This window comes from Corylus avellana, chromosome ca10, assembly GCF_901000735.1.
Source record: "Corylus avellana chromosome ca10, CavTom2PMs-1.0".
Classification (NCBI taxonomy): domain Eukaryota; kingdom Viridiplantae; phylum Streptophyta; class Magnoliopsida; order Fagales; family Betulaceae; genus Corylus; species Corylus avellana.
In genome coordinates, this window is record NC_081550.1 from 6,957,259 (window position 1) to 6,973,121 (window position 15,863).

Here is a 15,863-nt window from a genome sequence, read left to right on the forward strand (position 1 = left end):
CGTCCATGGACTGTGTTGCTGTAAGTACCAGCAAAGAGAAGAAATGAGAGATACCTCTGCATTATTGTTAATTAATGGCTACATAATTTACATTTTGTTTTTTTTTTTGTTTTGTTCTTGTTTTTGTTTTTGTTTTTGTTTTTGTTTTTTAATTTTTCTCTATCTCTTGGCTTGGTAGATGTTACAGTCTGCATGGTATCCTTGGTGACTAATTAAAGATTGTTATATCCTACTATATCTTGATGCCCTCTGGCCATGTTTCATGTTGTAATTCTTTACATAAGGAACCTCTTTATATGAACATATGGGAAAAGCTGCATTGTTAGGGTGTTCTCGACCCTGCTTTAGTTATATGGACATATGTATAAAATTTAACTGAAATAATTGTTTTCTTTGAATATGTGCACTGGAGGCTATAACTTGGATATGCGAAAAAATAAAAGGAGTACTTTTACATGTCATTGTTTTCTTTTGTTACTCTTTGGCATTGTTTCCTTCGCTGTTTTATTAAAGGAAATATTTATCTTGATGATTAATTGTCCTTCACAGGATCAGGAAGTACACATGCAAAATACTAGGTATGCATTTACACATTTAAAGCCCTTTATTAATGTTGTAACATCATCTCATACTTTTTATATGCTGCCTAATTTTTTTCATTTGTATTTCAGACTTACCTACAGTGATCTATGCCTGCGGATACCTGAATCTAAGTTTAGGCAGTGTTTGTTAACTACACTAGCAGTCCTTTTTCGGTTGATGTGTTCTTACTATGAAATTATGGGCTTCCAACTGGATGATAAGGTAAAACTCCAATTCCTATTACTTGATTCAGTATATAATTTGGTTATTTCTTGTTTAATTTTTTTGCTGTTTTGGTTTCTATTCTTTGTTCTTCCTCTTTATACATACAACTAGGTTAATGCTTGTCTACTCTCAGCTGGTTAACTTAAGTACTTCTGAACCTGTTTTCCTCCTTATTTGAGATCTTGTTCCAAAAAGTTATGCAATGTGATAAGATTATACTTTGTAGAATTACTTTGAATTTGCCTTCCCAAATACAACATGAAACAATCTGGCATATTTTTTGTGTGGATAAATTTGTTCTCAAGGCCATGAAACCTTACGTTAAATAATGCCGGTTGGCTACTTGAAATGTTGCTGGCTATTGAGCTTTATTGCAGCCATATTTTCCTACATTCATTTTGGCATTTTTCTTGTCCTTGCAGCACTTTCAACATGAATGAGAATACTTTTCCTTGGTTGAAAAATTATTGGTCTTCGGATGCTTCCTTTAGCTGCTTATGAATTACATATATGCATGTATGCCATTGTTACTGATAGTTAAAATTATCAGCATATGTGGTCTTTCCTGTGATCCTCCATTTTCTTTCTACTTTAGTTGACACTTTTACATCTCTGTTTCAGGATTCAGCAAGCCAAGATTCAAATACTAAGCTGAGAGAAAAAGACATCCCTTGGAGTTCGGGAGAGGTTCAAGAAATTGATTCTGATACAAGATATTCTTGCAATTCCCTAGGAGAGAATGGCTCTCTCTGTGAATCTGCATCTGCAGACAGAATGCCTGGTTCATCTAGGGAGGAATCTACAACCACCAGCTGTTCAGTTGAGACCACTGGAACTACTGCTTTGGCTAGTTTAGAATCTCGAAATACAGCCGAGTCTAGGAAGGATGATGGTACAACATCTAGTAGTGGATCTCCATGGTATCAACTGCGGAAAGATGCTACAGCATTTGTTTCACAAACCCTTCAACGAGGACGCAAGAATCTTTGGCAGCTGACAACTAGTCGTATATCTGTATTGCTTTCTTCTGCTGCTGTTTGTTCAACTAGCATTCACCAATTTTTGAAGAATTATGAAGATCTGAATGTCTTCATCTTGGCTGGGGAAGCCTTCTGTGGAGTTGAGGCGGTTGAGTTCAGGCAGAAGTTGAAGGTCGTATGTGAAAACTATTTTGTAGCATTTCATCGGCAAAATATTTATGTAAGTTTCCTTTAGTAGCTCTTGTTCTCTACATTGTTTCATATCATGCTGCTAGATTTGTTTGTTTGGCACTGCATGCTAAACACAGTAAATGTCATGCCTTGTGAGATAGGATACAAACTTTATCCATACAATGCACACAATACATTTGATTCCTTAAAGTTTGAATCTTCTGATAATTCATTCTTAATCCTCGAAGTTAATTTCACTTAGTAGTGAATGCATCAAATTAATACTCTTTTAGCATTTTGGGATTTCAAGAATATCAGGAGAGGTTTTCTCTGTGACTGCCATTTGAAGAATGAACTTCTTAGTGGCTGTGAAACAGTTTTTTGAGCACTAGATTTTTGGACATTCGTCAGGTGCCAGTATGTTATGGATAAACAATGCTTTTGAATCTGTCTGCATGGACTTGGTGAGAAACTGTTAACAGATGGTGATAAGATTAAAAAAATGGTAAATACGTATCTGCTTCAGTAAAGAATAAATTTTCACATTTGTCTTTCTTTTTTGGGTGAAGTAACAAAGTTTTGTCTTCCTTTCTATGGCACCAACTCTTTGCTAATTGTTGCTCATTTATTATTTAGTTCTGTTTCTGGCCCAAATTCAGCCTTAGTACTCTGAAGAACACAACCCATATGGTAACATTTATTGTTTTGTTTGTCTTCCAGGCACTTAAAATGGTTTTGGAAAAGGAAAACTGGCTTCAATTGCCACCAGATACAGTACAAGTAATTAGTTTTCCTGGGCTTCTTGGTGATGGAGCACCCCTAATAGTTCCATCTATTGGCAACTCTGGTAATGCCAGGATGTCTCCTTCTGATAAATCAGCAAGCTTAGTTGATACCAGTGTGAAGAAGAGTGGATTTTTACACTGGCTTAAAAGTGGAAACCCATTTTTGCTAAAAATTACGTACACTTCCAAAGAAGGTCATACTTCTTCCCTACTTAATGGGGCCACCTTCAGTGAATTTGATGGAAATATTAGTGACAATTATCATGGTGACAAGTTCTCTACACGAAAGAGTGATGTAAATCATAAGAACAGCTCTAATTCTATTTCCGAAGATGAAAACGAAGACCTTCTTGCAGACTTTATTGATGAGGACAGTCAACTTCCTAGTCGAATTTCCAAACCTAATCTTCCAAAAAGTAACCCTTCAAATTGGAAAGACGATGAGATTACAGCCCAAACGGGATCCTCGATTTGTCTTCTTAGGTGAAATACTCTATTGATATTGAAAAAAAGGAACACTTCCTCAGGCATTATAGTTTTTATTATGCTTTTCTGTATGGTTGCATTAAGTTATATGTAAATTTTTACCTATTAGGTCGATGGATAAATATGCAAGGCTTATGCAGAAATTAGAAATAGTCAATATAGAGTTTTTCAAGGTATGATCTTCTCTCTGACATTTACCCTGTTTGCTTCATTGCCTGTATTTGTTAAGCTTATTGATGAAAAGCTTGGTAATGCTTGCAATTTTTCTCTAAATTGTTTTTCCTGATTTAGTACATTGTTGCAGGGGATATGCCAGTTGTTTGGGGTTTTTTTCTATTTTGTATTTGAAACATTTGGTCAGCAAAACCCCAGTTCAAATGGAAAAGGCTTAACTGATTCTCTTAATTGTAAGTAATTTGTTCTATCAATTTCTACCATCCTATCATAAATTGTTTTATTGGTTCATTCTTTAATTCGTCATCTTTATTTTCTGGTTTGGTTTTGTGATCAAATATCAATATGACTGGAGTAGATCTATTTCCAGTTTCAACTGAAACATACTTAAAGACCTAATATCATCTGTGATGCTCAGATCGACTAAAAACAGCCTTATCCAGAATTACACAAGATTGTGACCAGTGGATAAAACCCCAGTCCTCTTCAAGCACATCCTTGAATACATCATTTACGCATGCGGATGTTACACCTTCAAGTCCTCCTAGTACAAGTCATGGTCACTTTCCAGGAACATCTTCTGGTCTCAAGGTATTCATGCAAATGTCTAAAATAAAAATGTACTCATTTCAGGAGAATGATCATGTACTTTGCAAGAATTTCCCATTCTCATAATTATCTTCATGTTATTGAGAATTACCAAAGCAATTTGGAATGTGGTTTCTCAGAGTTACACCCTTTAGGGGAGCTTTGCTCATCTTTCTGCTCAAGGGAACTTGTGGAGAAATGTAATCTCTTCATAAAGAGATTATGGGAGAAATTGGGTCATTTTCAAGTTGACATTCTACAGATGCAAATAATTACAAAAAGTGATTGAGTGAATGCACAATTTTGAATCCTAGAATTCTTATGTAGATGGAGCATGAGTATGCTTCTGTCCAAAATTTTCACAAGGTTCCTGGTTCATCTCTGGTTTGTGTGTATGCCTGGCTAAGAGCATTACAGTAGTTTGTTTTAGTCAAAATTACCACTCCAGTACATTGGTGAACTGCTTCTGCTTCTATTGTTAACAAAGGTGACTGAAGAGGTGGTCACAGAAAATGGTCACAATGGAAAAATGTATCTGGTTTTCAAGTGTGAACCATGCCGTGAAAAAAATTCAAAATGACCAGTTTGTAATATGTTTAGTTGACCTCAACTTGTTATCAAATTCAAAAGGTTTGTTTTTCTCAAGTGGTTAAACTATAATGCTTCCTCATCCATATGCTTGGCACAGTGTATTTGGGTACTTAAAATATGACTGAAGCCATTTGTGATACATGTCAGCGTACAAATAATATGACCATTATTTTACAGGAAAGAAGTGCTTATAATGCTTCCTCATCCATATGCTTGGTAGTGTATTTGGTTACTTAAATTACAACTGAAGCCATTTGTATTACATGTCTGCCTACAAATAATATGACCATTATGTTACAGGAAAGATGTGCAGGCGCTGATACTTTATCTCTTGTTGCTCGAATATTGCATAGATCTAAAGCTCATCTCCAATTGATGCTTCTGCAAAATAATGCAACTGTAGTTGAAGATTTTTATGTTCACCTGGTATGTTTCTTCCGTGAAGATCTCTTGGAGCATTCGATATTTGTTATGGTGGTTTGTGAAATTACAAAAATTGATGTGAATTTCAGTTCTGGTTAAATATAATTAAATACTCGATGAAATTTTGGGCTAGTAAGGCTATTGGAATATTTTATTAATAGAGAAAATGATAAAACTCTGTGCCTCCATCTCATAACTTATTCAACAGTACCAGTTAGATGAAGTTCTGTCTGTTTGGAGAGTCACCTACATATGTACGCACATGCATGTGCACACACAATACATACACTAAAGTGGACATGCTATTCTGTTTATTTGTGTCTTTCATGTTGAGGTTCATTTATATTTAGGTTGTATAGTTTTAGTTGAAGACAAAGCCTCTTAGGTAACACGCATGCTTTGGAGCATTGATTTTTGAGAATGATGATAAATAGTCTTCACAATCGTTGTGTAGCCTGAATTTTTGTTCATATAACCTGTTTTTGGAAAATCTGGTCTCTCTCTCTCTCCCCCTCCCCCTCCCCGTATTCTATTTTTTCTGCTGATTATTTTTTTCCTTTTGCTGATTGCTCTTCACGTTTTCTCATTAGTGAGTAAAGTTGCTCAGGAGGACCAATATTGAACTTATGGTTTTGTTTTAGAATAGTAATTCATGTTGTTTCCCGCATTTATATTGTTTTCATCTACTTGTGTGAGATGTTTTTGGCTTTCATTGCTTTTATAGCAAAAAAAAAAAAAAAAAACTGCATATACTATTACTAAAAATAGTTTTAAATGTAACTTTTATCAGGTGGATGCTGTGCCAGTTCTTGTAGAGCACATTCATAGGACAACAGCTAAACTACTTCTCCACATTAATGGGTAAGAAGAAAATATATTGCTGTTCACATTGTATTTTAGTTGAAGAAATCTCTGTACAGCCTTATAGATTTGCCATCTACATCTGTATTTTGCTTCTGCTGTTCATGGATTGCATTTTTGCATCTAAAATGGTGGATTTTTGTTGTTTCTATACTGTATCCTGTGATTTTGAGTATTGGGATATTTTCAAACATAGTAGGAGGCTAATATTTGATCATTTCAAGCTTCACTTTCTACCTGGAGTTGACCTTTTGAATGGTAGCTTTGGCCCCTCCACTCAGCAAAGCCGTAATCCAAATAATGGTTTCAATGTATTCTCAAACTGAAGAGCCTTCTCCAGGTTTGTTTATTTCTATGTTGGGGATGGTGCTAAGATTTGGTTTTGGGAAACATTTGGTGTGGTGAGTTACTTCGAAGATAGGTTTCTGGCCGTATTTCTAATTGCAGATGATTGGGAAGGATCTTTTGTTTGGGAAGTCGCAACTAGGAATGACCAGAGTGGAAGTTCAACACCTGGAATGTTACACTCGTTTGATCTTTTCAGGATGGGGAGTTGGAATCAGTTTTGGTTCTTGTTTGAATTGTTCTAATTCTCCTTTGATTTGAGTTGGAAAAATAATAGGGGTACCAACTCTTTTACTAACAGAGGCTTACTAAATTGATGTGTAACTCATTCATTGGTATTTGTTACATTTATCTTAATTAATTGTTCTGTTTTTCTCCAATGAATGGGTTATACATCAGTGTAATATGCCTCTGTTAGTAAAAGAGTTAATACCCCTAGCATTTCTCTTTGAATTGGCCATAGGATTTAATGGGAGCTTTCTACAGATGGGAAGTATGGGGGTAGTTCTTTCTGTGAGGGACTTTGAGGGGGGCTGTAGCTTGGAAAAATCATTCTGGCGTGTGAAGGTTCCACGAAAAATAGCTTAATCGTTTTTGGGTGGACAGCTGCTTTCTGTAAGATTTTGACAGTTGGCAACCTTAGGATGTGAGGAAAAATTATAGTTGCTTAGTGGTGTATGTCTAGGAGTAGTGTTGAGACAATTGACCATCTCCTGCTACATTGTACACTGGCAAGCAAGTTGTGGTCTTTGTTTGGATTGCTTTAGGTGATGCCTGAGACTGTTATGGAGGTTTATTCTTATCGGATAGAGGTTTGGTCGTCATGAGAGTGGTGCAGTTCTGCTTTTTGTTATCTGCTTTGGCATGATAGGACGTTGTGTGTTAAATGGTGTGGAGCTCAATGGGAAGTTGGTTAAAGCAATGTTTCTTAGAACTTCATGAGATATATGCTATAGGAAATTTCCAGGGTCAATTCACCTTTAAATTTTGTCGTTCTTTTGAAGTTTCAATTGAAGCTGCTCTTGAGGAAAAAAAGTACACCCACATTACTTGTTTTCTTTATTTAACAAGTACTCTTTTATGAAAAAAAAAATAATAATAAAAAAAAATAAAAAAGAAGATTGGTAAGTAACATGTGTTGCTTACTAAAAAAAATGTAAAACTGACAAAAAACTTTGAAATTGCTTGGAACTAGGAAAACAAGGCACATAAGAGGAAATCCAAACCTGAGATAACTGGGACCTTGCAGCGTGCACAAGGTTGAGTCTTTTTAAAAAGTGAGTGGAAATAATGTGATGCAGAATCATCTGCATTAGCATATCTACAGGGCTTGCAACTGCTGAATTTGGTGATCAGAGATGGTTGGATGCTGCAACTAATCAGGGCTCTAAGATGCATCCAGATTCTGAGTTATGGCCAGCAACTGAAAGTTGAAGGACAATCGGTTTTTGAAGATGGATTATAGCCTGATCGCCAAGGCAGTTTTGGTGCTCAATGCTCCACCTGTTGTTCCTTTGGATTTCGGCCTGAGCTTGCTCTCTTTGCCGTCTGTTAAGATCACGTCCCATACCTTGTCAGAGGTTACCACAGCCTGACGATTGCGTGTTGTTGTCCAGAAAACCCTCCGGTGACGGGTATTCTCCAGAGGGGGTTTCTCAAGTTGAGTTCCTCTGTTGGGGCTCGTGGCTGTTCAACTGAGCTGGTCCATTCTCAGTCCTCACCGGAAGTGATGGATAAGGGAGGTGTTGTTAGTCGACCGTGCCGGTTTTGTTGTTAGCGCTGGTTGTGAGGGATGATGGGGGAGGATGGGGATTTCCCCTCCCTTGTGGAGACTTTCCCGCTGTCACTCCTTTGGACTAGGCTCTATTTTGTGTTGAGAATATTTGTCATGTGGTGGGAGTTTCGTGTGAGGGGAATAAGGATCAGACTGTGGCTCTCTTCTCAGGAGGTTAAGGGTGCTCACTCTAATCTTAGAGGTAGAAGAGAGCTTCTGAACCTAGAATGCTCCATAAATTATGATACTACAGGCGCATCCTCTAGGCGTGGGAAAGGCAAGGCTCACGTTTTTTAATGTTGAGTGCTTTGTGTGGGTTTCGGGTTTAAGGACCGTTGGTGTTTGTGGCTTTCGGGTTTGAGAGCTTTTGGTGTTTAGTGGGATTTTCTTGGGTGGGTTCTGTTTGGTTTGGGTCTTTCTTGTGCTCGCTTTCTTTTGGGTGCTTCCTGTTGTATATTGCCCATGTACTTGGTAGCGCCTTACACTTTAATAAAATTTCTCTTTACTTATAAAAAAAAACCTCTAAAGATTTCTTATGAAGCTCCAACCTGACTGATCTAATTCTTAGGCAAATCCTCTGTTTAAGATGAAAAATGGGTTGCACCCCTCTGTGCTCTTTAATGCATTATTACTTATAAAAATAAAAAAAAAAAAAATAAAAATAAAAAAAAAAAAAGATGAAAAATGGAAGTTCCAATCAAAAGTAAAAAGTTGTGAAGAACGATGATGAATCTTTGTTGCATAATACTGGTAGGCTGAATGCAAATGTTATCTCTCTCATCTTAGTCTCTACTTTCTCCCCTCACCATTGTGGCTGTGATTTCTGAAATGATTTTGATATAGTCCCATCGGATTTGTGGTATTGCCCATTCTTGCCATTAAAGAGGCTGTTTTTGTAAACTAGCAAACCCTTTTTTAGGTTATTATGAGCAATTCTTTAATGGATAACTACGTGTTGCAGGTATGTTGATCGAATTGCCAATGCTAAATGGGAAGTGAAAGAGCTTGGACTAGAGCATAATGGGTTTGTTTTCTTGTTTTATTTTTTGTCCTTCTATCTATACATACATATAATTTTTTTAGCTTGGACTAGAGCATAATGGGTTTGTTTTCTTGTTTTATTTTTTGTCCTTTTGTCTATACATACATATAATTTTTTTTCACACTTTTGATTTTCATCAAACACCGACATTAATAACATTAAGCTGTATATATATTTGTTACTTATGTATGCAATGCTCTTTTTGGGATACACCCAAGAAATTAGTGATTGACATAATCGGATATGCTCTTCACACACAAACTTGCAATTGCATAATAATGATAGATATGATCGTTCATGATCATGGGATCCTTTTCTTTGATAGACTCATTTGCTGTAATAATTAGAATCAATGGTGACTCCACTATGGGTAGAACTACTTTGTTCTTGCTTGATAGGGGGTTCCCACTCACTGCTCTTGCAAGGGTGCCTAACGCTTTGGATTCCTATGGCCCATGAAATCCAAAGAGAAACTTTAGTGAAGGAATGCGAGACAAAATATAGTGGTGTGAATGTTGTGAAAAACTAGAATAAGAACCAATTTCCAATTGTGGGCAACTTTGTCTGTAAATTGGGACGTTAGGATGTAAAGGTTATATAAGTTCTGGGTGCTTACGTAAGTGTATCCTTCGTTATATTTCCTTAGTTTCATAAAAAAATTTGGGGGGAAACATAACAAAGATTAGTTTTATGTGGCGGATAGGAATTATGAGCCCAAAGGGACAGAAGGGTCGAAACCCATAGGAGAAGAGGAACAACCAGCCTGTTCCAGTCAGGCTAAAAGATGATGGTAAGCTTTGAAGACAAATCCCGGTTGATGTGAGAAAAAAAGGGGTTGATCCATTATGCGGGGCAGTGTATCAAAGGCGGTTTCAACCGTTAGTTAAGGCTAGATGCTAGAAAGATTGGTACAAAAGAAAGTGCTCCAGTAGATGTTAGAACGGTAGATGTGAGTGGTGAAGTAGCAGAGGAAGGGGTTATTGGGGGACCCTGGCGACAGCTCCGAAGGCAACGATAATAGTTGTCGGAGCAAGTGGGTCTTGCTCAGAAAAGACCAAAGAGCTATTATTTGGTAGCGGAATGGAAAGAATTGATAATGAAGTTTTGCCAAGCTTGGAAATTGTTCAGAAGTCAAAAGAAACCGTTTCAATGTTTGGGTGTTGCACAGACATGAATGAAAAACTGTTTGGTATTGACGGGAAGGGATGTGATGCTGAAATTATGATTAGCTCGGGAGTTGTTGGAAAGTGTTCAAAAGGTATAACTGAACATAACAAAGTTATGTTTGAGGTGGGCCAGGAAGGAGTTAAACCGCAGGAGGAGTCTGGGTGTACAGACAGGAACAAAATTATGTTTGAGGGGGGAGGGAGGGAAAGGAGTTAATCACTCGGATGTGTTTGGATGTTGCACAGATAGGAACAAAATACTGTTTGAGGCGGGTGGGGAAGAAGTTCAACAGCAGGAGGGTGGTTTGGTGATACATGGGAGTAGCTCGGATGAGGGTCTGCTCATATCAGTGAAATGAATGGTTTGGGGGTGAATAGGTCATTGGAAGTGGGGATGTTCCTGGAGAGTTTCTTATAGCATGGGGTTTAATCTGTTTTGGGTAACCAAAATTTGTATCAGGTGGTAGGTGGACAACGGATTACAATACCCATCTTGAATTTTGTTTCTTGGAACTCCCTGGCACTTGAGAATGGGGTGGGGAAAGGGGGCTTTGAGGGTAATAAAGGTAGATTATATTGTGGGGATGTGTCTGATCCTTCTTTGGCTGTGGTGATTTGTACATAAGAAGAAAGTAGGGGAAGTGTCATGCTGGATATTCACCCACTTGCTGCAATTGGGGAACAAGGAGGGGATCTTATTCGGTGTCTTCAGATTGGGTGGTTCAGAGGGTAATTTTTTTTGGTCGTGGTTGGATTGTCATGCGAAGGTTGAGGATCAACTTATGGCTTTGTTCAATGCTATTGAAGCTAGTCGACATCAAAGTGGTGTGGGTAGTGTTTCAGATTTGAGTGAGAAATTAGGTAATAGAGAAAACTGTGAATGCTATTGAAGCTAGTCGACGACGTCAAAGTGGTGTGGGTAGTGTTTCAGATTTGAGTGAGAAATTAGGTAATAGAGGAAACTGTGAATTAAAGTGATTGGTGTTAAGTGAATTATGATGTCAAGGGAGGTCAATCTCATAGAGTGACAGGCAAGGGGAGGGGTGGAAAATGGTCATTATGAAATCTAAGATTATATCATGAAATGTGAGAAGCCTGAAATAAGGAGAAAAAGATGGGGTTTAGAAGGCTTCTAATGGGGTGGAAAGCAGATATTGTTTATTTGCAAGAGACAAATGGAGGTTATTACTAGGGAAGTGGCTCATAGTTTATGGGGCTGTAATCAAGTGGATTGGTCGTATTTGGGTTTGAGAGAGGCATCAGGAGGATTTTTATTTTTATTTTTATTTTTAAGTAATTGACAAATATCATTAAAAGTGTAAAGGCACCCCCCAAGTACACATGAAGTATATAAGAGGAAGCATCTAACTAGAAGAGAAAGCACCTAACTAGAGGGAGCAAAAATAATAAAGAAATCACTATAATTAATTGTTAAAAAGAGAAACATAAGCAGCTGTCAAAAAATACAAAGTTTTAAAGAAAAATGATTTAATCTCCATAAAGTCGTCTGACGGCCCTCAAAACATGTCATTCCTTTTCCTCTATAAACACCATAAAAGGCACGCAAACACCATTTTTTACATAGCAACACTCCATGTACTGCCAGTAGTTAACTAACAAGCATATAGGTCGACTACACGTTTAGGCATAATCCAAGACAATCCAAAATGAATGAAAAAGGCAATCTAAAAGGCATAAGCCACGTCACAATAAAGAAGACGATAATCCATGAACTTCCCATTCCTCTGGGACATGCAACATTTGTCCTCCACAATGACATGTTGCTTCTTGAGGTTATCCATGGTAAGGATCTTACCTACAGCCGCCTATCAATCAAAAACCGCCTATCAATCAAAAAAGGCCGCCCTCAAGGAAGCCTTAGTCCGTCAAGCACTCTTCCAAGGGAATTGTTAGCCTTCACTACAAACCAAGGAACAATAGAAATATTTAACCTTAAACAACCCTCTTTTGGTGTTATTGCTGTTACTGTTTACAAATTTTGAAGATAATGAGTAATATCTTTATTATTGTTGTTTTTATTATCATAATTATTTCTAGTATTGACAATAATAATCTCTTCAATATTTTTCTTCTCTCCTTGTTTATATGAAAACCACTACCAGTTGACTAGCGTTCTGAAGTGAGTTGTATCAACAGGTATGTTGATCTATTGTTGGGCGAATTCAAGCACTATAAAACAAGACTCGCTCATGGGGAAATCAACAAAGAGGTAATGGTTGGCAGTGAATTTTGGAAGGCACCACCATTAATTTCAAAGAATCAGAAATTTTTCACCTCAAAATTTGTCCTTGTTGATAGGAATTGCTAATGAATAATCCAACCTGTTATCCAACCTGTTATTTTCTTTCTTGATCATCGTTGTCTTTCTTCTCATGTGCCATGCTTATACTCTTATGCTATTCCAGCCTCTAGAGTTTCCTTGTTTATTTCCCAAGAAAGTTGCTCCAATATAAGATCATGGTCTTCCAAAATGGCATGTCCTCTCTCTGTAAGCAAGGAGTGGAGTGAGTTGAATTGTAAAGTCTTAAAAGAGCGGGAAGAAGAGAAGAGAGAGAATGTTTAGAAAAGGTATAGGACTGTACATTCAAGTCCTTCACCGTTGCACATATTTATTTAGGATAAATATAATATGATTATAAGAATACCCTTACCCCGAGGGGTTGGCTCAAGTGGTAAGAGCTTTGGTGTTTGTGGTAGTCCATAAGGTCTAAAGTTCAAATCCCCTTGGGTGTAAACAATTCTTTGAGGCCAGCCCACCGACAAAGTCGGAGTATTACCTGATCTGTGTAGAGGGAGTGCTTTACATGGGTTTGAGGTTTACCTAATAGGGGTGAGTACATGAAGTGGCTCTGCCTTGGAGGGGTTCCTCATTAAAAAAAAATAAAAAATAAAAAACCCTTGAGCTAAACGCTAACACTCCCCCCTCAAGCTGGAGCATACAAATCTAACAAGATCAGATTCATCCAGAACCACAAAAAGAATTCCAAAAACCAATAAATGAGTCAACCTTGTCCCAAATTTTCAAAAAACCAGCACTCCCATGGAAGGCCGAAAGTCCCAAATTCATAGAAAAATTCAAAACAACCCTACGCATGAACAAACCAGACTTTCTACACCCTATTCAGCCCCAATGGAAGGAGACCCATGCAGCAAAAACTCCCAAACAGCTCCAGATCTACTGATCGAAGAAAAAATTTATGCATCTTTTTGCTGTCTCTCACCATCTTACACAATGCTAAAGCAGGACCCCGTGACTATGAAAAATGACTTGCCTAGTAGCGCTAGGCTGTCTTCTCTTTGTAGTTGTGAGAGCTGGATGGCACAAGGAGTCTTTCTTTAGGAATTCTTAAACTGTGCTGTTGGAATGTGAGGGGTCTGATGGAGCATAAAAATGTTTGAAATTCCAGAAAACTATTGAAAAATAGAAAACTCACATCAGATGGCTTCAAAAAAATTCCGGAAAAGTCTCCATAATTACCATAAGGCTCCAGAGTTCCAGTGATGATATCAGTGATGACTTCAGTGTACGGATGCTGACATCAGAATGCCTGTGTCAGCTGACAAATACCTGTTTCTGATGCCTTTTATGAGTGGATTGGTTGCTTGGATACCAAGTTGAATTGTAAAGTATAGAAGAGGGAAGAAGAGGAGTGTTCAGAAAAGGTTTAGGACTGTACATTCAAGCCCCTTCTCCATAGCACATATTTATATTAGGGTAAACATAATATGATTACAAGAACACCCTGAAGCTATAAGAATAACAAGCTAATATAAAATGTAACAACTCTATTACTTTTGTTTTACTTATCAAAAAAAAAAAAAAAACTCTTAACACGGTGAGGTCATTAAGTTTTTGGCAATGATGACTTCTGATGTGGTGTCAGAATTTGTGAGGTTCTTGGTTTTAAATCTCGGAAACCCTCATCTATTGAGTTTCTGCTTTTGTGCTTGTTTATGTTTCGTTTCCACTTCCATTGAGTATAAGTTTAAGTTTTTGGGACCGAGTTTCTAACATCTACCAAAAAGATTACTAGATATTAGTATCTTAATAGTGTGTTACCTCCCCTTGTTTGCGCTAGGGCTTTGATGAGGTGATTTTAGCTGCCTATGAATTTGTGTTTAGGGCCCCTAGCAGAAAAGGAGACAGTTTTAATGCTTAGTTGTTGAATGTAATGAAACCCTGAATATGATTGACCAACTTGAATATTATATTCCTATATGCCTAGGTGCAATTCCTCCTCTTAGAATATGGACTTGAGATTGTTGCGGAAACTCTCATTGAAGGTCTATCACGAGTGAAGCGGTGTACTGATGAAGGGCGAGCTCTTATGTCATTGGATCTTCAGGTTTCTTTCTAACCATGATAAGAATCTGTACATGGCAACATTTCCTTTGCTTTTTGCTCCCTTTCTTTGAAGCTGGGTATATTTAAGGAGTTTTTTTCTTTATTCCTTTCAGGTTTTAATTAATGGTTTAGGACATTTTGTCTCTGTAAATGTGAAGCCCAAATTACAGATGGTAGAAACCTTCATTAAGGTAAGCGTAATCAAAGATATACTTCAAAAATGATGAGAAAATTTTGGAGTGGTGTGGAATTGCTGGGGGGTTGCAGCTTGACCTCTTTGACATGGATGCCATACTCATTTGTAACTCTGACTATTACTAACTGCCGCTCTCTCTCTCTCTTAATGCAGGCTTACTACCTACCTGAAACTGAATTTGTACACTGGGCATGGGCTCACCCAGTAAGAAGATCCATCCCTATTAAAAAAAAATATGAGAGATTTCTGCGACATTGTTTGATTATTATTTTACATCTTGTGAAAATACATTTTTCCTTGCAGGAATACAGTAAAAGTCAAATTGTTGGGCTGATCAACCTTGTTGCCTCAATGAAAGGTTGGAAGAGGAAAAACAGGTTGGATGTACTGGAAAAGATCGAGTGAGCAGGGATGGAATTTTAGTTAACTCCATTCTTTTTCTTTTTTTTTAATGGTTCTTTGTACGAGTAATGTATTTTTGGATGGTATTCTGATCTCAATCCCTTCATTATTATGTAGAGTATATTTTGAGGTTGTATATCTTCAGATGTCCTAGTATATATCTGAGCTTGTAATATATGATCATCCCTTTTAAGGGAACATCAAATGTAATTTTGGATCACATAATAGGCGAAATAATGAGTTTATATGGAAATAATCAAAGTCCCGATTCCACTTTCACTTGCAGAAGGTCCTTTTTGTTGCATCCATTTGATCTTTTTTGTTCTTAATCTAATTACTAGCAAATATCTTCTGTTTTTTCCACTGCTTTGAGTTATGATGTATTGCAATAATTATTCAAAAATACTAAGGTTAAGTTTGGTGCAAGGATTGACTATTCTATTAAAAAAAAAAATGAATATCTTTTATTGAAAATTGAAGGTGGAATAGAATAACCTTAAAATAGCCATTCTCGCCGCCCACAAGGGAAGGACTATTTATAGTGTTAAAGTACATGTCTACTTCAATTCTTAATAAAGACTTATTTGCTTTTAATGGAATAGTTATTTTGCTTATCAAACGTACTTTAAAGTCCAAAAATATATAATTCACCGATCAAATGAGTTGGCAGAGCAGCCTTGATCGAAGTACTAGCAATAATGGATAG

The 15,863-nt window shown here is 37.1% G+C and overlaps 1 protein-coding gene across 2 annotated transcripts in view; it reads left to right on the forward strand.

Moving 5' to 3' along the window:
- The window catches only part of LOC132163502 (uncharacterized), a 30,919-nt gene extending 15,483 nt beyond the window's left edge, over positions 1-15,436 (forward strand). For both annotated transcript variants that reach the window (XM_059573811.1, XM_059573812.1), the window contains 15 exons: positions 550-578; positions 672-804; positions 1,429-2,007; positions 2,679-3,226; positions 3,339-3,402; positions 3,534-3,636; positions 3,822-3,994; positions 4,883-5,008; positions 5,796-5,866; positions 8,947-9,009; positions 12,351-12,423; positions 14,441-14,560; positions 14,673-14,750; positions 14,909-14,959; positions 15,059-15,436. In XM_059573811.1, coding sequence (XP_059429794.1) covers positions 550-578; positions 672-804; positions 1,429-2,007; positions 2,679-3,226; positions 3,339-3,402; positions 3,534-3,636; positions 3,822-3,994; positions 4,883-5,008; positions 5,796-5,866; positions 8,947-9,009; positions 12,351-12,423; positions 14,441-14,560; positions 14,673-14,750; positions 14,909-14,959; positions 15,059-15,160 — 2,313 coding nt within the window. In that variant the 3' untranslated portion in view covers positions 15,161-15,436. The remainder of the gene's footprint in view (positions 1-549; positions 579-671; positions 805-1,428; positions 2,008-2,678; positions 3,227-3,338; positions 3,403-3,533; positions 3,637-3,821; positions 3,995-4,882; positions 5,009-5,795; positions 5,867-8,946; positions 9,010-12,350; positions 12,424-14,440; positions 14,561-14,672; positions 14,751-14,908; positions 14,960-15,058) is intronic.
- The last annotated feature ends 427 nt before the right edge of the window (positions 15,437-15,863 follow it).